The sequence below is a fragment of the Papaver somniferum genome, chromosome 1, assembly GCF_003573695.1.
Source record: "Papaver somniferum cultivar HN1 chromosome 1, ASM357369v1, whole genome shotgun sequence".
Lineage (NCBI taxonomy): Eukaryota > Viridiplantae > Streptophyta > Magnoliopsida > Ranunculales > Papaveraceae > Papaver > Papaver somniferum.
The window spans coordinates 42,423,677-42,444,283 of record NC_039358.1 but is presented as its reverse complement, the minus strand read 5'-3'; the positions used below and the strand labels follow the sequence as shown (position 1 = coordinate 42,444,283).

The 20,607-nt window shown below is 36.2% G+C and overlaps 1 protein-coding gene and 1 long non-coding RNA gene across 6 annotated transcripts; both read left to right on the top strand.

Annotated features, from left to right (window-relative positions):
• The first annotated feature begins 1,653 nt into the window (after positions 1 to 1,653).
• Positions 1,654 to 9,099, top strand: LOC113284230 (kelch-like protein 12). 4 transcript variants are annotated; one of them, XM_026533652.1, is made up of 11 exons: positions 1,654 to 1,845; positions 4,294 to 4,470; positions 4,596 to 4,777; positions 4,879 to 5,670; positions 5,786 to 5,854; positions 5,974 to 6,379; positions 6,477 to 6,676; positions 7,839 to 7,915; positions 8,211 to 8,315; positions 8,392 to 8,578; positions 8,696 to 9,099. In XM_026533652.1, the coding sequence occupies exons 2-11, from the start codon at positions 4,299 to 4,301 to the stop codon at positions 8,783 to 8,785; spliced, it is 2,280 nt and encodes a 759-aa protein (XP_026389437.1). In that variant the 5' UTR covers positions 1,654 to 1,845; positions 4,294 to 4,298; the 3' UTR covers positions 8,786 to 9,099. The 4 variants fall into 4 exon arrangements, with proteins under 4 accessions (XP_026389437.1, XP_026389430.1, XP_026389445.1 ...); XM_026533645.1 differs by having other exon boundaries at positions 1,655 to 1,845; positions 4,289 to 4,470; XM_026533660.1 differs by lacking the exon at positions 1,654 to 1,845 and adding an exon at positions 2,248 to 2,297 and having other exon boundaries at positions 4,289 to 4,470.
• A 5,084-nt stretch (positions 9,100 to 14,183) lies between these two features.
• Positions 14,184 to 18,760, top strand: LOC113328204. Of its 2 annotated transcripts, none has more exons than XR_003349302.1 (7): positions 14,184 to 14,304; positions 15,456 to 15,521; positions 16,090 to 16,188; positions 16,318 to 16,434; positions 16,525 to 16,693; positions 17,439 to 17,732; positions 18,368 to 18,760. It is a non-coding gene; the product is annotated as an uncharacterized LOC113328204 (long non-coding RNA). The 2 variants fall into 2 exon arrangements; XR_003349300.1 differs by having other exon boundaries at positions 17,408 to 17,732.
• The last annotated feature ends 1,847 nt before the right edge of the window (positions 18,761 to 20,607 follow it).

The window sequence follows — 20,607 nt, the reverse complement described above, 5'->3', positions numbered from 1 at the left end:
TTTTACATTGTATTCGAAAGCCAAGTTAGTTGCAAGAAATCTGTAATGATAACAATGTTATAGTTCTTTTCTAGTTTAAATAATATTTCTTTTATAAAAAGAAAAAAATATTTGGCACCATTTTTGGTGACAATTATCTTTTTTTCAAATGAAATTTGACATTTTTATTTTTGCGTGAAAGTATATAAATACTCCCTATTTTTTTTGGGAACATTTTTTTTAATATTAAGAAACATAAAAACATATATAGTAAAGATGTGGGGGGTGGGGGTCCTCTCCTTGAGGCTGGACAACATATATGACCTACCTACATGTGACATTCATCGTTGCAGTACAAATCAATTTGTTTAGCTAAATAATAACTTTATCTCTGGTAATTCTTTCGTTTTATCTAACAATACCCCATCTGATAATATAAAAAGTAATTTATTCAGAAGTCCCTTCTCGAACCCGAAGAAGACGAAGAACTCATCAATTTTACAATTCATCATTAGAAGATTGTTAGGATATCAGATAAAATATAACGCTTCATATTAATTTCAGAATGACTTATAAACAAAAAAAATATAGACCTCCTTCCCAAGAAAAAACATCACAATTTTTTTCATGGAGTCACCTCTCTCTCTCCCTCACTCTTTATTCTTCTTCAGCAAAACCATCACAAATAACCTTTCTTTGCTCAGATCCGGTTCAGAATTCACTATTTCTTGCTTTCTGGATTAGTTAGCAGTTTAGCTTTGTTATTGTTATGTTCTCTACTTACCTACACCATTATGGTGGTTTATCTAAGCTTTTGAGGGTTATCGTCACGCTGATGACGATTCTTGGTTATTGGGTTGGGTTTTAAGATCAATATTCAATAGTGATGCTCTTCAACGACGAAATCTTCATCTTTGTTGTTCCGGCAACGAAATCTTCATCATCAAGTTATCCGGTGACGGAATCTCCATCGGTGATCTTTTTGACGCACAAAAGCTTTATTACTAGTTACAAGAGATTTTAGCAAATTGCTCTTATTTTCTAAAGAAGAAAAACAATCTAAATGGTTGGAATTTAGTTCCGAGAAAAACCATTTCCCCCGATTATCTTATTCATACTTATATTTGTCTTACTCCGCTAATCCTTCTCTTTTTCTTGTTGGATTTCTCGGTGTCGTACTTTTACGTTGTGTTCTTGTTCCTTTGTAATTTTTTATTTTCGATCTCAAACTTACTATAACCTCGAATTTTCATTAATGAAAAGATTTTTTGTTTCCTAAAAAAAAATAAAATAAAAATCACTTCTCTTGAGCACAAACGGGTTATTTTTAATTTTTGTCTCGGATGCCAAACATGCTGTAGAGTAAAAGGAAACTTGGAGAAGCTTTAAAATAAGGAAAACGTAGTAACTTCTGGAATCACCTTGAACATGTCATGTTAAAGTAAAAAAAATGCAGTGAATTCTAGGTGGTTCTTGTCTTTTACCAAAAACAGAAACTGCTACCACTCACCTACTAAAAAGTAATTTATCCATTTTCATACAAAAAGTAAAGTTTCCGGTTTCCATCTATACCCTTTGTGTTGCATTTTTTAACCAAAATCAATCAATCTGATGATAAACTACGCTGATCACTAACCGTACGATCAGTAGACTCTTTTTACTCACAACTGTTTTATTGGTAAACGTAGTTGAATTATTTTACAGCTTAACACAGTATCATCAAATTTGCATTTGGTGAGCAAACACAGAGGCACACTCTCGCGCTTTTCATTTTCTATGTTTTGGTACGATCACATTCTTCAGCTGCAAACCCTTTTCTCACAAAAAACCCTAGCTTATTTTGGGATTTATTGCTCTGTTTTTCAGGTAAAAATCGTCTCACTTTCCATACAGTTTCAAGCTCATACTAGTAGTACCACTTCTTTGTTGTTATTGTTGGAATGCATGCTTTTTCTTTGATTATTTGGTAGATTTTTTGTTTTGTTTGTGTTCTTTTTGATGTTAGAAGAGGTTAAGGTTGTGGATTTTGGTTGATTATGGGTTTTTGTTCTAGTTAGATTTAAAAAAAATGGATTTTTGATGAATTTTTTGTTTCAAGTGTGGGTTGAAGTAGTTCTCTGTTGTGGGTTTCTGTTGGATTTCCTATTTGTATGTTCTTCTTGGTGTTAAACTTACAATCCTGCTTTTTATTGCGGGTTTGTGTTGATTTTGATTTTGATTTTGGTAACTGATTTTTTTTGACAGAAATTTGTATTTGAAGTGTGGGTGTTTGGGGGATCTCTTGTTTGTGTGTTTTCTTTTTGGTACTACAATTGTGGGTATGTGTTCAATATCATATTTATGTGTTCTTATGTTACAATTGTGCTTTTTGTATCTACTTGGACTAGTTTTACATCTGGCATTTGGAAATGAAGGAATGAGAGGAAAGTGGGCCTGCTTGTGCAATCTCATCCTTTTGTTTGCATTATGCCGGTGTCCTCTGGTGCGATTAGTGTTTTTCATTTGTGGGTTTATGCTGAATTTTGCGTTTGTGTTCTTTTTGATGTTTGTAATCGGGCTCTCCTATTTGCACTGGTTCTTTAACTGAAATTTGCAAACCAAAGGGCTTAAGGATGAAAAGTTGGCCTCTTTGGGCAATCTTATCCTTTTAAGTACATAGTATTACTCTAGTTATCAGTACTGTTACATCTTTGGTTGCTGTATGTGTTTGGTTGATTTTGTGTTTAGTTGCTTTCAACATTTGGTGATTGTAATTCATTGAGGTTTTATATAGTTTATGTCAGACTTTGTGTGGTCTTTTAGGTGTTGCAATAGTTCTTTTGTACCTGTTTGCTCTAGTTTTTAAACCGGCAATTGCAAATGGAGGGATGAGAATGTAAACACTGGGGGTAATGACAAAAAGTTTCCCTGCTTGTACAATCTCATCCTTCGGTTTGCCTGATGCTGGTGTTATCAAATAGAAATAGCATTTTGCATTGTGGGTTTTTTCTTGTTGAATGTCTCGTTTTGCTGGAAACTTTACTTCGTTATCAAGAGTTGTAGTTCTGGCAAAAGAGAAGTTGTGATTGTTTATGTTGGTAATTTTTCGATACTGAATGCTGTGTGTAAGTTATGATTCTGTGTCTGTCTGTTCTTTTTGGTGTTACAAACGTCTTATTCGTACCTGTTTGCACTAGTTTTACATCATTTAGAAAAAGGATGAGAACTTATGCACTCAGGTAACGGGTATTACTCTAGTTATCAGTACTAGTACATCTTTGGTTTGAGTGGTTGCTTTCAATGTTTGGTGATTATAATTCGTTGAGGGTTTATGTAGTTTATGTCAGATTTTGTATCCGTGTGTTCTTTTAGGTGTTGCAATTGTTCTTTTGTACCTGTTTGCACTAGTTTTTAAACCGGCAATTGCAAATGGAGGGATGAGAATGTAAACACTAGGGGTAATGAGAAAAAGTTTCCCTGCTTGTACACTCTCATCCTTTGGTTTGCCTGATGCTGGTGTTATCAGGTACAAGTAGCATTTTGCATTGTGGGTATCTTCTTGTTGAATGTCTCTTTTTGCTGGAAACTTTACTTCTTTGTCAAGATTTGTTGCTCTGGCAAAAGAGAAGTTGTGATTGTTTATGTTGGTAATTTTTCGATACTGAATGCTGTGCGTAAGTTATGATTTTGTGTTTGTGTGTTCTTTTTGGTGTTACAAACGTGCTATTCGTACCTGTTTGCACTGGTTTTACATCTATCATTTAGAAAAAGGGAACTTATGCACTCAGGTAACGAGGAATTGGGCTTGCTTGTACAGTCTCATTCTTTTGTTTGCCTAACACTTGCGTTGTCAGGTACAAGTAGCATTTTTCTTTTGTGAGAATTTCTTGTTGAATTTGTAACATTTTGTCAGAACTTGTACTTCGTTAACAGTTTTTGAAGCTTTCTGATTTTTTGAGACTTGATGTTGTGCATAATGGTCAATGGGTTATGATTGTTAGTTTTTATATAACGCATTTGTGTACTTTCACCGTGGGTTTGTGTCAGATTTCGTGTATGTAATTTTCACTGAGGGTTTGCGTTAGATTTCGTGTATCCGCTATTTCGTTCTTTAACTTGCATCCACGAACGAACGGATAAAAAATTTGGTTTCTTGTGTAATCCTTGTCCCATCCTTCCAATTTGCTTAATGCTGGTTCTATCCTGTATGAGTTCTATTCTGCATTGTGGGTATTTTTCTTGTCGAGTGTCATTTCGCCATTATCTTTACTCCGATGTGAAAGGTTATTATGATTGCTAATTTGTATATATTTTCATGTGATAATGTCAGTAAAGAAAGAATGATAGAGGGGAGGAAGAAAGAGACTATCCCCTTGCAGGAAACAGTTGTGCGGAATCCAAGTGTTAACTGCAGTGTAACAGCAAGGAATTTAAGGACTAATGATCTTGGAGGTGTCATATTTGGATGTACAAGACATACCATGAAGGAGTGTCTCTCCAACCAGATATTTGGTTAGTTTATCTACCTAACCTGTCCACCTTGGGGTCTTTTGGCTGTTGTTTTGCACCTATTTATATGTTTCGAGAAGTTTGCAGACTCCTGTGATTAACTTTGATGAGATCTTTTGTAATAACAGGTTTACCATCTTCCCACATGGTATACGTAAAGAACGTCAAACCGGGCTTGCCACTCTTCTTGTTCAATTACTCTGATCGAAAAATACATGGAATATATGAAGCTGCAAGCAATGGAGAAATGAATATCAACCCATATGGATGGACTGAAGATGGTCAAGACCGAACTCAAAATCCTGCACAGGTACAAGAAGGATTTATTCTGCTGTTCCTACGTAATGCCTAGAATCTGTTTTTTCATGGGTCAACAGTAGGATTTCTAAGTTCGTAATTATTTGTTCTCAGGTCCGCATATGTATCCGAAAGCAATGCATGCCACTGTCTGAAAACCAGTACAAACCAATTGTCATAGACAACTATTACGCTGAAGATTATTTTTGGTTTGAGCTCGACCATGCTCAGACCGGTCAGTTAATCTCATTGTTTGAATCCTTGCCCGTAGCTGTCTCTGTGTATCCTCAAAATGCAGATAAGCAAAAATGGGCTTCTAAGCTTGGTAAAAAAGTTAAATCATCGGAGACAGTTTCAGATAGTATTGTGACTCAATTGATTCAGCATGAGGCAGCAGATGAGTCTCAAGCTAAGCTTCCACAGTATTCGTCAGGGTGGAATGTTCTACGAGATATGAGCTCCGACCCTTGTGAAAATAAAGAGGACAGTCCCGGCACTTCAGATTCAGAGGATGACACTCCATGGGATGAGCGAAATAACTTTGAGTTAGGTTTATCAAGTGCTACTCTATGTGAGGATGTAAAGAATTTGGAACCTGATTTATGTGAGAATGTAAAGAATTTGGAACCTGATTTAGATAAGGTTGAGGAAGTGAACGAGGAGGAACTTGTCTACCGTAAACTATTGCAGTTGGTTAATGAAAGAGAGAAGGCAAGATGTGATTTAACAGGTGATAAAGACAATGTTGGTGTGTCGTGTGATTTGAATGCTAGCCCTGCGGACTTCAATTGTGAGCCAGAGGCACCGCTTGTTAATTCAGAGAAGCATGAAGTGGTTTCAACCAATTCTTCTGACACTCGCTTTTCCTCACCTACCTCTTTAGATGTCCAGTCCATTGTAGATCAGGTAAATAAGTCATTAGTTCATTAAGCACTTCGTTTTGAGTTTATTGTTTATGTATATTTCTTATTCTTATCTTATTCTGATTCCAGTTTTAACTTCATGTCTTTTGTTTATGTAGTTGAGGCAAGAAGTTGAAGAGGTTAAGGTTCAACAACTTCAAAAGACTAGTCTATTTGAGATGAAACTGGTACTATTAACTTGTATTACTTCTGTGGATTATGCATTTGTTTCGGTATATGAGAAGTCCGGTATATTTCTCTAAACGTGTCTGCATAAAACTAAGAAATTTTTGCCTTGACTTTTCAGACTAAGGCAGAGATTCACGTTCAAAAGTTGATAGGGCGTGTCAAAGAACTAGAGTCTCAGCTGATTCCTTCCACTGCATGTGTACAGAGTCTAGAGACGTGTTCTGCTGATAAGTCTCAGCTGATTCCTTCCACTGCTTCCACCGCATATGTAGAGAGTCTAGAGACGTGTTCCGCTGATACCATGGACATGGAGGGGTTCCTTGGCAATAATAAGCTAGTATTCTTGTTTGGTGGATACGACGGCACTACTTGGTTGTCAAACGTGGACTGTTATTCACCTATTAGTGACACCATGAAACGTCTAGGACCAACAAACTTAGCCTGTTCACATGCCGCAGCTGCTGCCCTCTGTGGTGACATTTACATAATTGGTGGTGGGGATGGTACTGTCTGGTGCAATACAGGTATTATACATATCGTTTACCTCAACTTGTTCCATCACCTCCTTAGATTCAATTCTCCACCTTTCTTGGGACTGACTTTATCTTTTTTTATCTTCAGTTGAATCTTACAATCCACAAAGAAATGAGTGGACCTCACGCCCTTCATTAGCACGCAAAAAGGGATGCTTATCTGGGGTAACTTTAGGTAGTAAAATTTATGCAATTGGTGGTGGAGATGGAGTCACCTGTTTTTCAGATGTAGAAATGTTTGACCCTGCCTTAGGGAGGTGGATCCCTACTCAGTCCATGCTACAAAGGGTATTTTCTTTGCTTATCAGTTTATGTAATAACACATGATACATGGAAGTCTCTGTGAGAATATCGACCTGGCCTGAAGCTGAACCATGTTGATGCTCAGTGAGCTAGCATGTGTCTTATTCAACTCTAGGTCTTGCTTGTTTGCTGAGCAGATAACTGCTGCAGCCTTTTTATCATCATTGGCATCCTCTATGTATTAGGAATGGTGAGCATACATATGGCTTCAGATGATGAAGACTTAGCTGGCCTAGCCCTATCTTCAAATTCTTTATCCACTGATCAACTAATAACAGAAGCCTTTCTCTTTGGACCATAAGTACTTCCACCACTTGCAATACACATATACAGGCAACCCCTTGCTTTCATGCCGGACGAAATTGTCCTTTCCGTAAGATCGCTTTTTAAGAATATTTACCTTTCTAGAGTTGTTCATGGTATCAATCACGTGACCGTACATGATGTTTTCATTGTCATTTAGGAGTCTAATCTCTAGATCTTATAAGACTATGGCTGAGTTTTCTCTATGACTGGAGCAATGGCTAGTAGTAGGTAGCGAAAACCCAGTACCTCGGTGTACAAGTGCTGAAACTGCTATGTTCAAAGTTTGATAATTACCCTTTTGTTTTTATCCACTTTATGAGTCTGCTTGTGCATTTGTTGCTTCTGGAGACTTTGTTTATGCTATACTTTTTGGTGGTACTAGATCGGTTGAAAGGTCAAGTCCCAATCAATCACTAGCCATTCGAATATCCAGGAAGACCAGTCCTACGACGGAAAAATATTTGATGGGGGCGTTTTTTGATGGGGGCATGGGGGACAAATCATGTCTTGACACGTGTCTTTAGTATAAATTGATTCGATCAAATTTTGTTTCCAAATATATAAAAGAAGTGTATTTTTGTTGAAAATACTGGTTATCTTAATTGATGATATTTTATCCTTTATATTTTTGGTAACAGAATTTGTTAAAACAATTAATTGAAGAAGCTCATGACCCATAGATCCTGGTTATGAAAGCTTTGAAAATACCTGTAAAAAGCGCATGACTTCTTTGTGAATCTCTGCAATTCGAATATACTTGTTGGTCGAATCAGTCTATATCTTGATTGGCTCCCCTAAAGATCAGTTATACTGAACGGGATTAATGTTTGTTTTCTTTCAGAGATTTTCTAGTGCTGTAGCTGAGCTCAATGGTGCAATTTATGCTGCTGGGGGTTATGATGGAGAAGGCTACTTGAAGTAAGTGATCACTTCATTGTACTATCAAGAAAAATTTGTTCTGGGTACTCGAATGATTGAATATAATATACAAAAACCTCATGGTTACATCATATACCTAGATGGAGTGAGATCATTGTGAAATACCATGCTCCGTAATACTGGCACCTTTAAGTTAATATCTATTAATTCTAAGATAGGAAAGATGCTGCTGCACCATTGGTAACTCAATTGCATGTTACATGGAATAGCAGTTCATAGTGGTCGCTATGAGCTTTCTCATATTTTGTTTTACTGACATTATTGTGTATAACAGTTCAGCTGAACGATTTGATCCGAGAGAAGTAGTTTCTTGGTCCAGCATCCCAAGTATGAACATTCGAAGAGGATGCCACTCCTTAGTCGCTATGAATGACAAAATGTAAGTGAATTCTCTTCTTTTGCAAGTTGGTAAGTCGTCTGTCTTTGTTTATTCATTTGCCTAACTTCCTCTGCAGATACGCATTAGGAGGATATAATGGAGCGAACATGGTTTCAAGCGTTGAGGAATTTGATCCTCGTAACAACTCATGGATAGCACGTGATGAAATGAAGGAAGCTAGAGGATATGCAACTGCAGCAGTCTTTGGAGAATCAATCTTTGTTATTTCAGGGCTGAAAGATGGCAAAGTATTGACAGAAACGGTATTGATTATTTTTCCTGAACGATCGTCTTTTGCTTGTTTTTCCTCTCCCCCTCAGCAATCCCAGATGTATGTTTCCCAACTGAAATCTTTACTCTGTCGTATCAATGAATTTCAGGTGGAGTGTTACAAAGAAGGTGAGGGTTGGTCCGTGGCTAACCTCAAGGGTGCAGGAAAGAGATGCTTCTTCAGCGCAATTTGCATGTAAAATGTCCTAGCATGTGGTTAGGAGGAGCAAATCAGAAGTTTTTCTTGATCCCTGGTGGGCTTTTGTTGATAGTAGTAGTATCTTACATATTAATCCTAGTTAGAATCAAGCGAAATATAGAAACTAGACAGAGAGTATACTATCTCAGTTGTTGCATGACCAGTCTTTTGTATCAGCTTCTGGGGCTAACGCATGACAACATGCCTATATATTGGCTATATGCAGCAGGCACTGTAATTATTGATTTGGAAGGTTGCTCGAGGTTAGAACTTGAAAGTCAGGAAAAAAAAGACTTCACTTTTACCAATTCTATTTTAACCACTATCATGTCTCTTCTGTTTTATTCTTTTTTCTTTTTCTAATACCAACATGTTACCTGATAAGTGGTACCTTAGGGGCAGACTCATTGATTGGTTGGGTCATGATATTATTCAGAAGTATTTTCTCAATGGAGAGTACAAGGTTGTTGATTTTTAGAGGAAGATCATTGGAAATTCCTTAGTGCTGGTGATCTTGAGATTATTAGCATCTTTCCTTAGCTTGTTCTAGTTGAATTTCAGAGATGCAGCTAAGCCAAGAGTAGAAAAAAATGAACCCTTCGCTAATTGGAGGCGGAAATCCAATTTCTGTGTAAATAGTGCCCAGACTGCCAGGAGGGGATACTGAATTTCTATGTGAATGAATTGTGCGATTTGAATTGCGCGATAAGATTTGGATTTGATAGTAGAGATGTGGTTTAAAATGCACAATCGAACTTTAGTTCAATGGTTGACGATAAAAAAAATAACTGAGCGAGTTTTCTGCACATTTGAAGCATGCTTACAACTAGCTAAGATATGTGCTTACAACTAGCCAAGTTATGGCTTACATTACTGAATAGAGGAGTTCCCATCAGCCATGCCTCAGCTAACTACATCTGTAGTGATGGTAAGCCAATGTCTTAGCACATGAACTTAATATTATTTTACTCGCTCAGTTTCCGAAAAAAGGTAATTGTCCTTTTCAATTTTATCTTTCTTAGACTAAAATGAAAAAACTGTAGTATCTCTTTTCTAGAAATGAAAAATGATATTGCTCTCACTGTGGAACAAGCAGAATATTGATCTTCTGCAACAAGAGTTTAATATTGCTCAGAACAAGACTCCAAGTTTTGAATCTACAGAAAACATTTTGAGAATCAGCAAGGATCTAGACAAGTGGCACAAGATTCAAAATGATTTCTTGCAGCAGAAGGCTAGAGACAACTTCATCAAGGACATGGATTACAATACCAAATATTTCCATACAAAAATCAATAGGAAAAGATCTAGGAATAATATTGATTCCATTTAAGATCAAAATGGTATTTGGCTGCATTATAGGGAAGACATAAGCTCTCATCTGTCCAAGCATTTCAAAGATATTAGTACTTCTTGTTCTCCTCAGTTAGATGAAGGTCTTTATTCTCTTCTTCCAACAATCATTTCTTATGAAGACAATTTAAACCTCATTAGAATTCCACGCAATGAGGAAATTCTCAATACTCTTAAAAGTATGGAGAATTGGAGTGCTCCTGAGCCAGAAGGTTTTCAAGTTGGCTTCTATAAGAGTCAATGGAATGTGGTTGGTGATGATGTATGTCTTATGATCTCAAGGTTCTTCCAGACAAGACATCTTTTCAAGCAAATCAACAAAACTTATGTCTCTTTAATTCCTAAGAAGAAGAAAGCTCTTTGTGCTGCAGATTATAGACCTATTGGTTTATGCAACACTTCCTACAAGATTATTTCTAAAATCCTTGTAAACAGAATGAAGCAATTAATGGAAAAGATTATTTTTCCATATCAAGATGCATATGTTTCTGGAAGGCTTATTAGTGATAATACATTCATTGTTCAAGAGATTATTCATTCTATGAAGAAGAAAAGAGGTCAAATTGGTTGATTAGCTCTCAAGCTTGACATGTCCAAAGCTTTTGATAGACTTAAACGGGATTTTCTTATCAAGGTCTTAAGATATTTTGGCTTCAATGAAGAATTTTGTGATCTTATTTATCAATGCATCAGCACAACTACTTTATCAGTTCTTCTTAATGGTTCTCCTTGTGAAGAGTTTCACCCTACTAGAGGAATTAGACAAGGTGATCATCTCTCACCATATTTGTTTATTCTAGCTATGGAGTTTCTCTCAAGGAATCTTGTTGCTGCTCAACAAAACAACAGCATAAAAGGCATTAAAGTGGTTGTCAATTCTCCATCCATTAATAATCTGTTATTTGCAGATGACTGCTTGATTTTCACTCAAGCAAACTTGGATTCTGTTAACAATCTTCTAGAACTTCTTCACAACTTCAGCAACCAGTCAAGGCAGGTAATAAATTTTGAAAAATCTGCAGTTCACTTCAGCAAGCACACTAAACCAGAGGTGGCAGCTGCTCTAACTCAAAAACTGGGAGTAAAGACCATGAATTCTAAAGAAAGGTATTTAGGCTCTCCTCTTCTACTTGGGCATTCTAAACAAGAAGCTTTCAAATCCATAGAAGATAATTTCAACAATAGACTTTCTGTCTGGTCTTCTACTTCTCTCTCTCAATCAGGCAGGTCTACTATGATAAAACATGTCCTTAATTCTCTACCTGTTTATCAAATGGGTTCTTTTAAGATTCCAGATCAGGTCATGAGGAAATTAACCACTATTCAAAAGAAATTTTTCTGGGGTCACTCATACAATAGAGGCTTTAATCCTGTTTCTTACACCAAGTTATGCAAGTCAAAAGATTATGGAGGTCTTGCCTTTAGAGATATGGAAAAGCTCAATCTTGCTCTTCTCACCAAACTTGCTTGGAGAGTATGCACTGAAGAAGATCAACTGTGGGTTCAAATTCTTCAGATTTAGTAATCTACTTCATCAAAAATATAGAAGCTAAGAATTGCTCTTACATGAGGAATGGTATCACTAAAGGATTGCAGATTATTCAACAGAATTATTTCATGGAAATTAATAATGGTAGGAAGACTAAAATTTGGAAGGATAAGTGGATTCCAGGCTTAAATCATCCACCAACTCCAATGAATGATATGCACAGGTTCTATGAAACTGTTGATGAACTAATTACAACAGGCGAAGAAACTTGGAATGTTCCTCTCTTAGATACATTGTTTGATTCCTTCACCTTCAGGAAAATCCAAGAAATCTTTATTGACACCTCCAAGGAAGATACTATGCTTTGGAATCCAGCAAAAGATGGTAAGTTCTCTGTTAAAAGCGCCTACAATTATCTCACTAGAAGCTCCAATGATTCACCAATTAATGGAGTTAATATCCCGCCAGAAGTGTGGAAAAGACTTTGGAGTTGCAGTGTTGCTCACAGGATAAAGCTTTTCTCATGGAAGTGTATACATGAGTGTCACCCAACAAGATATAAACTGTCAACTCATAACCCGGACCTGGAAACTGAATGTGGAATTTGTGGTAGAGAAAAAGAAACTATTGAGCATCTTATTTTCGACTGCAACCATGCCAGAGCGGTCTGGAGAGGAGTTAACATAGATATAGATGCAGTTAAAGGAAATTGCGGCAGTGTTTCAGAATGGGTTCTTAGCTGGTTTAGAATAGGCATTACATCTCATAATGAGCGCCTGATATTCACATGCATGATTGGAGCTTGGATAATATGGAAGGACAGATGTGAAGCCATATTTCAGGGAGTTTCTCTTAACCCTTTTTACACTGTTAATAGAATTAAGTATCATCTTAGCTCGCATCTACATGAACCCTTAAACAGAAGTCTGTACAACATTAAAAATAACATTTCAAATTGGTGTCGTCCTGTGCAAGGCATAACCAAGTTTAATGTAGATACATCTTTCGATCATGATACTAATGAAAATGGTACTGGGATCGCTTTATGCGATCATGCAGGTATCTGTGAAGGAATCAGAGGAAGTTTCAAACATGGAGTCTTAAATCCAGAACAAGGGGAATGTCTAGCTGTACGAGAAGCACTTTCGTGGGCTAAAGAAGTGAAGTTAGATGATATTCAAATCGAAGCTGATGCACAAATAGTAATCAAAGCTATCACTGAAGATATATGGAGTGTGCAATGGGAAAACAAAAGTTTAATTAGGGAAATAAAACATATGAGTACTTTTTTCAATTCCTGCAAATTTTCTTTCGTTAATAGGGATGATAATCAGGTCGCCAATTTAATAGCTAGAAGTGTTAGAACTTCAGCGTCTGATATCTATAAATTAGATAACTTTGGAAAGGATATTTGTGATCTTTTAGACAAAGATCAAAACCAGATTTCTGGATAAAATTAATAAAGAAGGCTATTATTGGGGCGTCACACTCCAATAGAGGGGCTTCACTTGGATTCTTAATGTCCAAAAAAATGGTTATGGGATATCCTAACACATATACAAAATATGTAGATTACCCTTTAACTAGAAGTGATTTTACGTCCACGTTTCTTTTAATTCTAACCGTATAATTTTATTTGCATGCAATTTTACGTCCAGGTTTCTTTTAATTCCAACCGTAGAATCCGATTTTACGTCCAGTTTTCTTTAAGTTCCAACGGTAGAAGTGATTTTACGTCCAGATTTGGAGATTTTACGTCTAGGTTTGGATTAATTCCAACCGTAGAATTTTATTTGCATGTAGTTTTACGTCCAGGTTTGAATTAGTTCCAACCGTAGAAGCTCATTTTACGTCCAGGTTCCTTTTAATCCCAACCGTAGAATCTGATTTTACGTCTAGGTTTGGATTATATTTCCAACCATAAAAGTGATTTTACGTCCAGGTTTGGATTATTTCCAACCGTAGAAGTTTATTTTACGGTCAGTTTTTCTTCACACAAAAAATTTGTCCTAGAATTTACCAAGTACACAACAAAATTCGTTAATTTATTTTTTATCTAATTAAATTAAATTAAAATTAACTAAATAAGGGTTGTTTAGTCATTACAAATTATTTGAGATAAGGGGTTTTTGATAACTTATGGGTGACCCGTTTTTGTCTTATTAGATGACGTCCCTCTAATGGAATGTGACGCCCCAATAATAACCTTCTTAATAAAATTTTCTTTATCAAAAAAAAAAGAAGAGAAAATGATATTTTATTTTATTTGACCTCTTGCATTTTAATTTAGACCATGTATCTCCGATCTAAATATGAAATCTTAAATCCAACCGCACTATTCAATCCTTACGGAACGCTATTTACGACGAAAACTCTCCCGGGTTAAGCCAAGGGCCATTTTCCCTCTTGGCTTAGCCATATCAGTCAATTTTAGCCCCGAAATAGTGCACCATAGTGCTTGTGATAACTTTTTCGGGCCCTTACGGCCCACATTTGACTTGAGTAGTAAAGACTTAAGGGAACTGAACTTCCCTTGTAAATGGCGCCATTGTCAGAAATAATTTTCTCTCTTGATATGAGAAGATAAAACCAAACATTCTCCCTCAAACTCTAAAACGAAGTTCCCCTACTATCAAAATCACCAGAGCCTAATTTCTTCATCTTCTTGTCTTCTCTTGGTAAGCACCAAATCCCCATTATTTGATTCAAGTTATTAATTTAAGCTTAATTTCAAGATCCTTATGTCTTCTTTTGCTGCATTTTTGGCTAATGTCACCCTATTTCTCTCAAAATCAGTTAGAAATTATGTCTGATTGGGTGTTTTTTGATTTAATTGTTGGTTAAGTAGACAGTAAATGATGCTAGGAGACAACCATTTAACTGATAAATGGGATGAATATGAGGTTTTCTTAGGGTTTGTAGTAACTCTTATCATAGCTTTGATTCTAAGGAGATGTGAATAATTCTAGCGAAACAAGTTGCCCAGTTTCTTGCCCGAAGTAACTCTTATCAAACTGTATGTCTTATAATCTCAACATTGCTGCTGCTTCTTGCTTTAGGTTTTGCTTCAAGTGTTAGTACAAAACAATCTTCTTTCATTTATTGCCTTTTCGCCTATTCGAATTGAATTGAGTTCGAGAGCATATTGCAGTCTGCTTAGGATCAAGTTCCTGTAAATATTGTTAAATTAGTTTAACGGCATTGTCCTACTAGAATATGTATTTCAGCTTACATTTACAAGGCATATTCAGGCAATAGGTATACTTGGATGCACATATTCATTGTCGGAAAGAGTTACCACATGGAGAATATCTTAAATTTGATTTGTTATCTACAATTGAGTGTGTTAGGCCTTTTTTTTTTTTTTTTTTTTTTAAAAATTATTATGATCTACAGTTCTTTGTTGATGTCTGATTGTGCATTTAGTATGAAATGAGTTCTGTTTTTCAATTGATTGATGGGTTCACCTGAGATGTTTGTAAATGATGGAATGAATTCTGTTTTTCTGTTGACTTTTAGAAAAATCTGTAATTAGAAGCTGATGGTGGCATGTGCACTTAGTTGACATCAGCCTGTGGTATAAAACATTTAAGAAATATTCATGGTGTTAGGTCTATGAAACTGCATCGGTGTAGCTATACGGTCAGTATAAAATGTATGTTAGTCCTAGATGCCTCACTGGTAGGGTGGCAAAGTTGTTGTATAGAATTGGCCACCAATACATTCATTCTGTTCGAGTGTGTTTTTGCTTTCTAGATATTCTTGAGTGGAATGATATAAAAATACTTCAAGAAAAGTGTGAGCTGATTTAGTTGTGTAAACCATGCAGGATTGTGTATGCATTGATACTTATAAAGCCGCTATCGAGGAGCATCAAACTTCTATAGCAGGCAAGGTACTATTTGGCTTGACCTGTATGCTTGTTTTCTTAACTATCGATGTTTGCTCATAGGTCTTTTAGAGCTCCTAAGCGTATGCTTAGCTCATTTTGCTCACTTACTGTATCAAGTTTCAAGTTGCAAAACTTTTTGAACCTTTAGTCAAGGAATCTCTGCCTAGTTCTTAGCAGGGATTATAAAGATAAGAATATTCGATATATAAAATTGACATCCGTAGTCGTTTCGATAATGTTATTAGATCTCGGGTAATATCCAGCAACAATACGACGGATATTTACAGTTGATATCTGTGTCCGTTTCGATAATGTTGTCGGATATCATGAAATACCCAATAATTATCCGTGAAACTACATCAAAAGAAGAAACGTTTAGTTTGCTTCTTTGTGTTCAATCACTTCTTCTTCTTCTCGCAATTCTCCAATTATAACACCAAATTTTCGATCAGTTCGCCATTTCATCCTTTAGTTTCAACCAAAATTTCATACATGGTCTTGTAAAACTCTTTGAGCTGTATATTATGCCTGTGTTTCATATTTTATTGCTCATATTTTTGCGCCAATGCAGATTAATTCTGAAGACTGATAATACACCGGCTACCTGCAGGTGGTAAAGGATCAAATTAATCATTGTTTGAGTCGTCAATTCGTGTTTGACGATGAGAGTGTAAGTGAATACCATCATCCCATTCCTCTGAATAACTTAGTTCTTTTATATCAGTTAGTTTTGACGTAGTACTAAATTTTCTTCTTTTAAGTTTTTACTGTGTATTTATTGGCACATTACCCTGTGTAGGAAAAAAGCTATGCTGGTGCATTTACCATTTTGGAAGCGCTTAACTTTTTACGAGCTAGAGGAGCCTCAACAGATCCTACACGAGTAGTTGCTCCTGTTTCTCCTTTTGAGTACCAGGTAAGACCTGTTCTGATGATGTGGGATGAAAGTCTAAATTATAGAGTTATTGGGACTGTGGGAGTGCTCATATTCATTCAATGTTTATAGGTTTGTGATTATGTGGTCAAAATTGCTGCTTATAGTCTAAGTAACAAACACAAGAGAGTATCAATGAGTTCTTGAAGAGCTGTGAGAAGTACAACTTGCAAAAGCAGAGAAGCTCAACATTGTTAAAAGTTAAAACATTAGGCCGTCAACTCAAGTGGAAATTGACCCGGTAATGTTTACTTTCAAAATCCCTTTTCAGTTCCTATTATATGTTTATCAATCATTGTTATTGTCTGCTGGACACTCTTCTTTACGTATTGGCATCCATAAATGTCATCGTGCTTGTGTTGGGTTTCCTTTGTATTGACTAAATAAGGCATTTCAGAATTCTCTTGTGCATGCTGTAATTGTCAGGCTTAGTATAGACAGAAATAAATGAATCGAAATTCTTACAATCTGTCTTCAGTTTTAATTGTTTCAAGATTCACTATTTCAGACACTTCCACGCCTCCCAAATGTGTTTAAAATCTTGTTCGTTTAGGCTGTAAAGTTAGTGTATCATCTGAGGCTCTGTTAACCAATTTTAGATTTATGAACTCTTCTTGACGACCTCGCCAGTCCCTGGGGTCTTTATATTGTTTGAAATATGACCTAGTAGGCATGATTGTCTGAACCCTTACTTTTATCAAAATTGGCAATAAATGAGAGATCTTAAGATTTATCAATCTGGTAGCGTGACAACATAGATGATTGGTCAGCATGTGTAGGCTAAATGTGTTATACCTTCTGATTATATTAGATACTTTAAAACTTCCCACTTCCCAGATTCTTCTGCTTCAATCCATTTTTTTTAGCATCTTTGAATTTATAGACTTCGGCAAGATGTTTTCTAGTAAAAATCACCGACTTCTTATCCTCTCCTCTCACTGTGTCTATTGAGCAGATTATTAAAGAGTGTCAGAAATGCTTGGCAGATGAAGAAGTTGAGGAGTTGGTGGAGCTGATATCAAATTTATTGTGTCCACTAAATCCTGAAGGTATAGATGAGGGTAAAGGAATTCTTGATGGTTTCTGAATGTAAGGTAAAGATGATGTTAAAGGAGCTCCAGATGAGGAAGGTACAGCAGGATTTTTTGACGGCTTTCTACTGAAAGATACAGATGCGGATATAGAACTATAATTCTCTATCAACTTTATGGGAACTGTAAACAATCAACCAACTGCTATCTTTCTCAACCTTTTCATGTCAGCTGTCTTGGTATTAAGAGGTAATACTTATACTTGAATCATTGCGAATGATTGGGTTTCATAATCTGTCCATTGTTGTTCTTGCAAAATATTTTGATCTGTTTTCTTCAAAGGGGATTTCGTTAATTGTTGTTGATTTCTTGTTTCCATTTGTAGGCATTTCATTGAGATCCCTTCTATGCAAAACTCATGATATAACCTGTCATATGATGGATCATTTAGCAAAACTCATGATGTGATTTAATTATCGTGTAGGCAGAAATTTTGTGAATTGGGATCTGAATTAACTGAACTTGTGCAAAAATATTCCATTCTTCACATGAGCAGTTTCCAATCCAATTAGATGATGGTTGTGATCATTGCATTCTTTTTTATTCCAGACGCCTGTTTTTAGTTGTCAGATTATAGCCTTTGTTTCCTTTTCCCGTGTGGGGGTGCATGTATGTGCACAAGAGTGAAATGTGAATGTCGACATATACATTCATAGTACATACAAATAATAGAAAACTAGAGATACAGATGCTTGATTTAGTTGTTGTGTTCAGTGCTTTTGCAGCATCTTGCATCTTTGATTAAGATGACCTGTGCACGTTAGTTACCTGTAACTTTAAATTTGGAACTCACATAACATCCATGTTATTGTGAACTTTTATAGGTTTTTTACCTTGGCAAAGCTAAAACCCGTTGGTCGGAATCGGGTTACAGAGTTTCATCTAATACGCGGTTGAAAGCTTTTGAGTTTGTTGACACTGGTGAATTCTGAATTTATTCAACTCATGGATGATGGAGAGTTAGATTTCTCTTAACCAAATCTAGCCAACGTGCTCCTGCAAGTATAGTGAGTGAAAAAAAGCCTGTCAAGCTTCAGTAGAGATGGATTTATGAACTTGAGAATCATAAACCAGTAGTTGTTAAAAAGTTTGCGGGGTCAAGTTGCTGTTGAGCAAGAGTTAGCTAGATATAAGTGTCTGCTTGTGGACATTAGCGGAAGTATCAAAGGAGAAGTTGGATCAGTTCATTATGAATCTTCACAGATGTAGGATCAGAATCTCGCAGCAATAATGCCTCAGCGAAATTATTAACAAAACAACACGACAGTGTCGCAGAATAGCTTCAGAAACGACATCAGCTAAATCATGAGAAAAGTGTGACGATCCCGCGAAAATAAGGAAGTTTGCGAGAATGTCGCAAGTCATATTCGAAAATAAAGGACATATTAGCTGTCATCCACTATGTAATTTCCTATAAATAGTAGTTCAATTGTAAAGGAAAGGGGGAGATCTTTTTTGAGTGAGAAGCAAGTAAATAGGAGAGAGAAAATCTAGAGCAGTGGTTATTCTTGATTCCCTTATCTTTTCTTGTAAGATTGTTCAAAGATTCATCAATAAAATTAAGATTGTTAATCCAAAAATGAGTTGAATATTAATGAAATCTTGTGAGGGGTGTAGTGTAGGATTTCCTGCAACTACATAATGGCGCTAGAAACAGGGAACCGAAGATTGAAAGTTGAAGATTGTTGTTGAGATTGTTCAAATCAAGAAAGCGATTAAATAAATCAGTGAACCAGTTAAAAGAAAAATGATTAGAGTCAATGAAGATGACAAAAGATTGGAGTGTAATATGATAAGAAAAACAATGGTTAATGAATTTCATGAAAACATCAAAGGAAGGATACATAAACGAGATTTTGAAGGAAGAAAGGTTATGGCGGTAGAAAAAACATCACCCTTGAAATATTGGGAAAAGCAAAAAATCACATTCATGGCAGCAGAAATACCAAAAGAAAATTTGAGCCACACATCTCCATTGGTTATTACAATACCTATTACACGAAAAGAGAAGGGGACAACAATAAAATCCATGAAAGAATGGATATTGAACAGAACTTTAGTCGATACAAGAAGTTCAGTGGATATAATATTCTATCATGCATTCAAAGGAATGGGATTCAAAGATGAAGAAATGTCTTGTTCAACATATCTTGTTCATGGCTTTGGAAAATCCACAACAAAACCTAAAGGAGAAATAGTGGTGCGAATTCCACTAGGAGAGATCGAAACACAAGTGACACTATGCGTAGTGGATATGGAATCACCATATAACATGCTGTTGGGGAGGCCATGGATACACGCAATTAAAGCTGTAACATCAACGTTGCATCAATGCATCAGGTTCCCCATGCCAAATGGAGTAGGTGAGATTAGAGGAGATATTGACAGTGCGAAATTATGTTATCAAATTGAAGTAAAGCATTATGAAGGACGAGCAAAAAAGCAACAATTTCGCAGAAAAATAGCAAAGGAGGCAAAGAAAGAAGAAGAATTTAGAGTGTACATGATAAGAGCAAAAGAAGGTAAAGGAATACCCAGCGAAATTTCGGAGGAAGGAGATGGACCTGCGAAGATGATAAAAGAGCCAACACCAATGGGAGAACCCAAGGCCAGTTACACTGCGGCATAACCAACAAAAGAAGTAAATGGAACTATAGAAGAACCCCTAATACTGAGGATTGGAATCAAGATGGATGAAGAAGAGGAAGAAAAAACTGTCAATATTTTGCGGGAGTATAAAGATATTTTCGCGGGGAGCATGGATGAGATACCTGGAATAGATCCGTCAATTGCATGTCATAAGTTGGAGATTAACAAGAATGTGAGACCATTTAAACAAAGAATAAGAAAAATCGCAACGACCTACCATCCTCAAATAGAAGAAGAATTACAGAAAATGCTTGAGGCGGGAATTATAAGAGAAGCTAAATACCCAGAGTGGATAGCAAAATGGTTGTTGTTCCAAAGAAAAATAAAGGGATAAGAATTTGCATAGATTTCACTGATTTAAACAAGGCTTGCCCTAAAGATAGTTTTCCATTGCCGGATATTCCTCAAATGGTTG

Coding starts and splice junctions, on each gene's coding strand:
- LOC113284230 (XM_026533652.1), top strand. CDS start 4,299: ATGATAGAGGGGAGGAAGAAAGAGACTATCCCCTTGCAGGAAACAGTT. Junction 4,778..4,878: donor GAACTCAAAATCCTGCACAG/GTACAAGAAGGA, acceptor ATTTGTTCTCAG/GTCCGCATATGTATCCGAAA. Junction 7,916..8,210: donor GATGGAGAAGGCTACTTGAA/GTAAGTGATCAC, acceptor TGTGTATAACAG/TTCAGCTGAACGATTTGATC.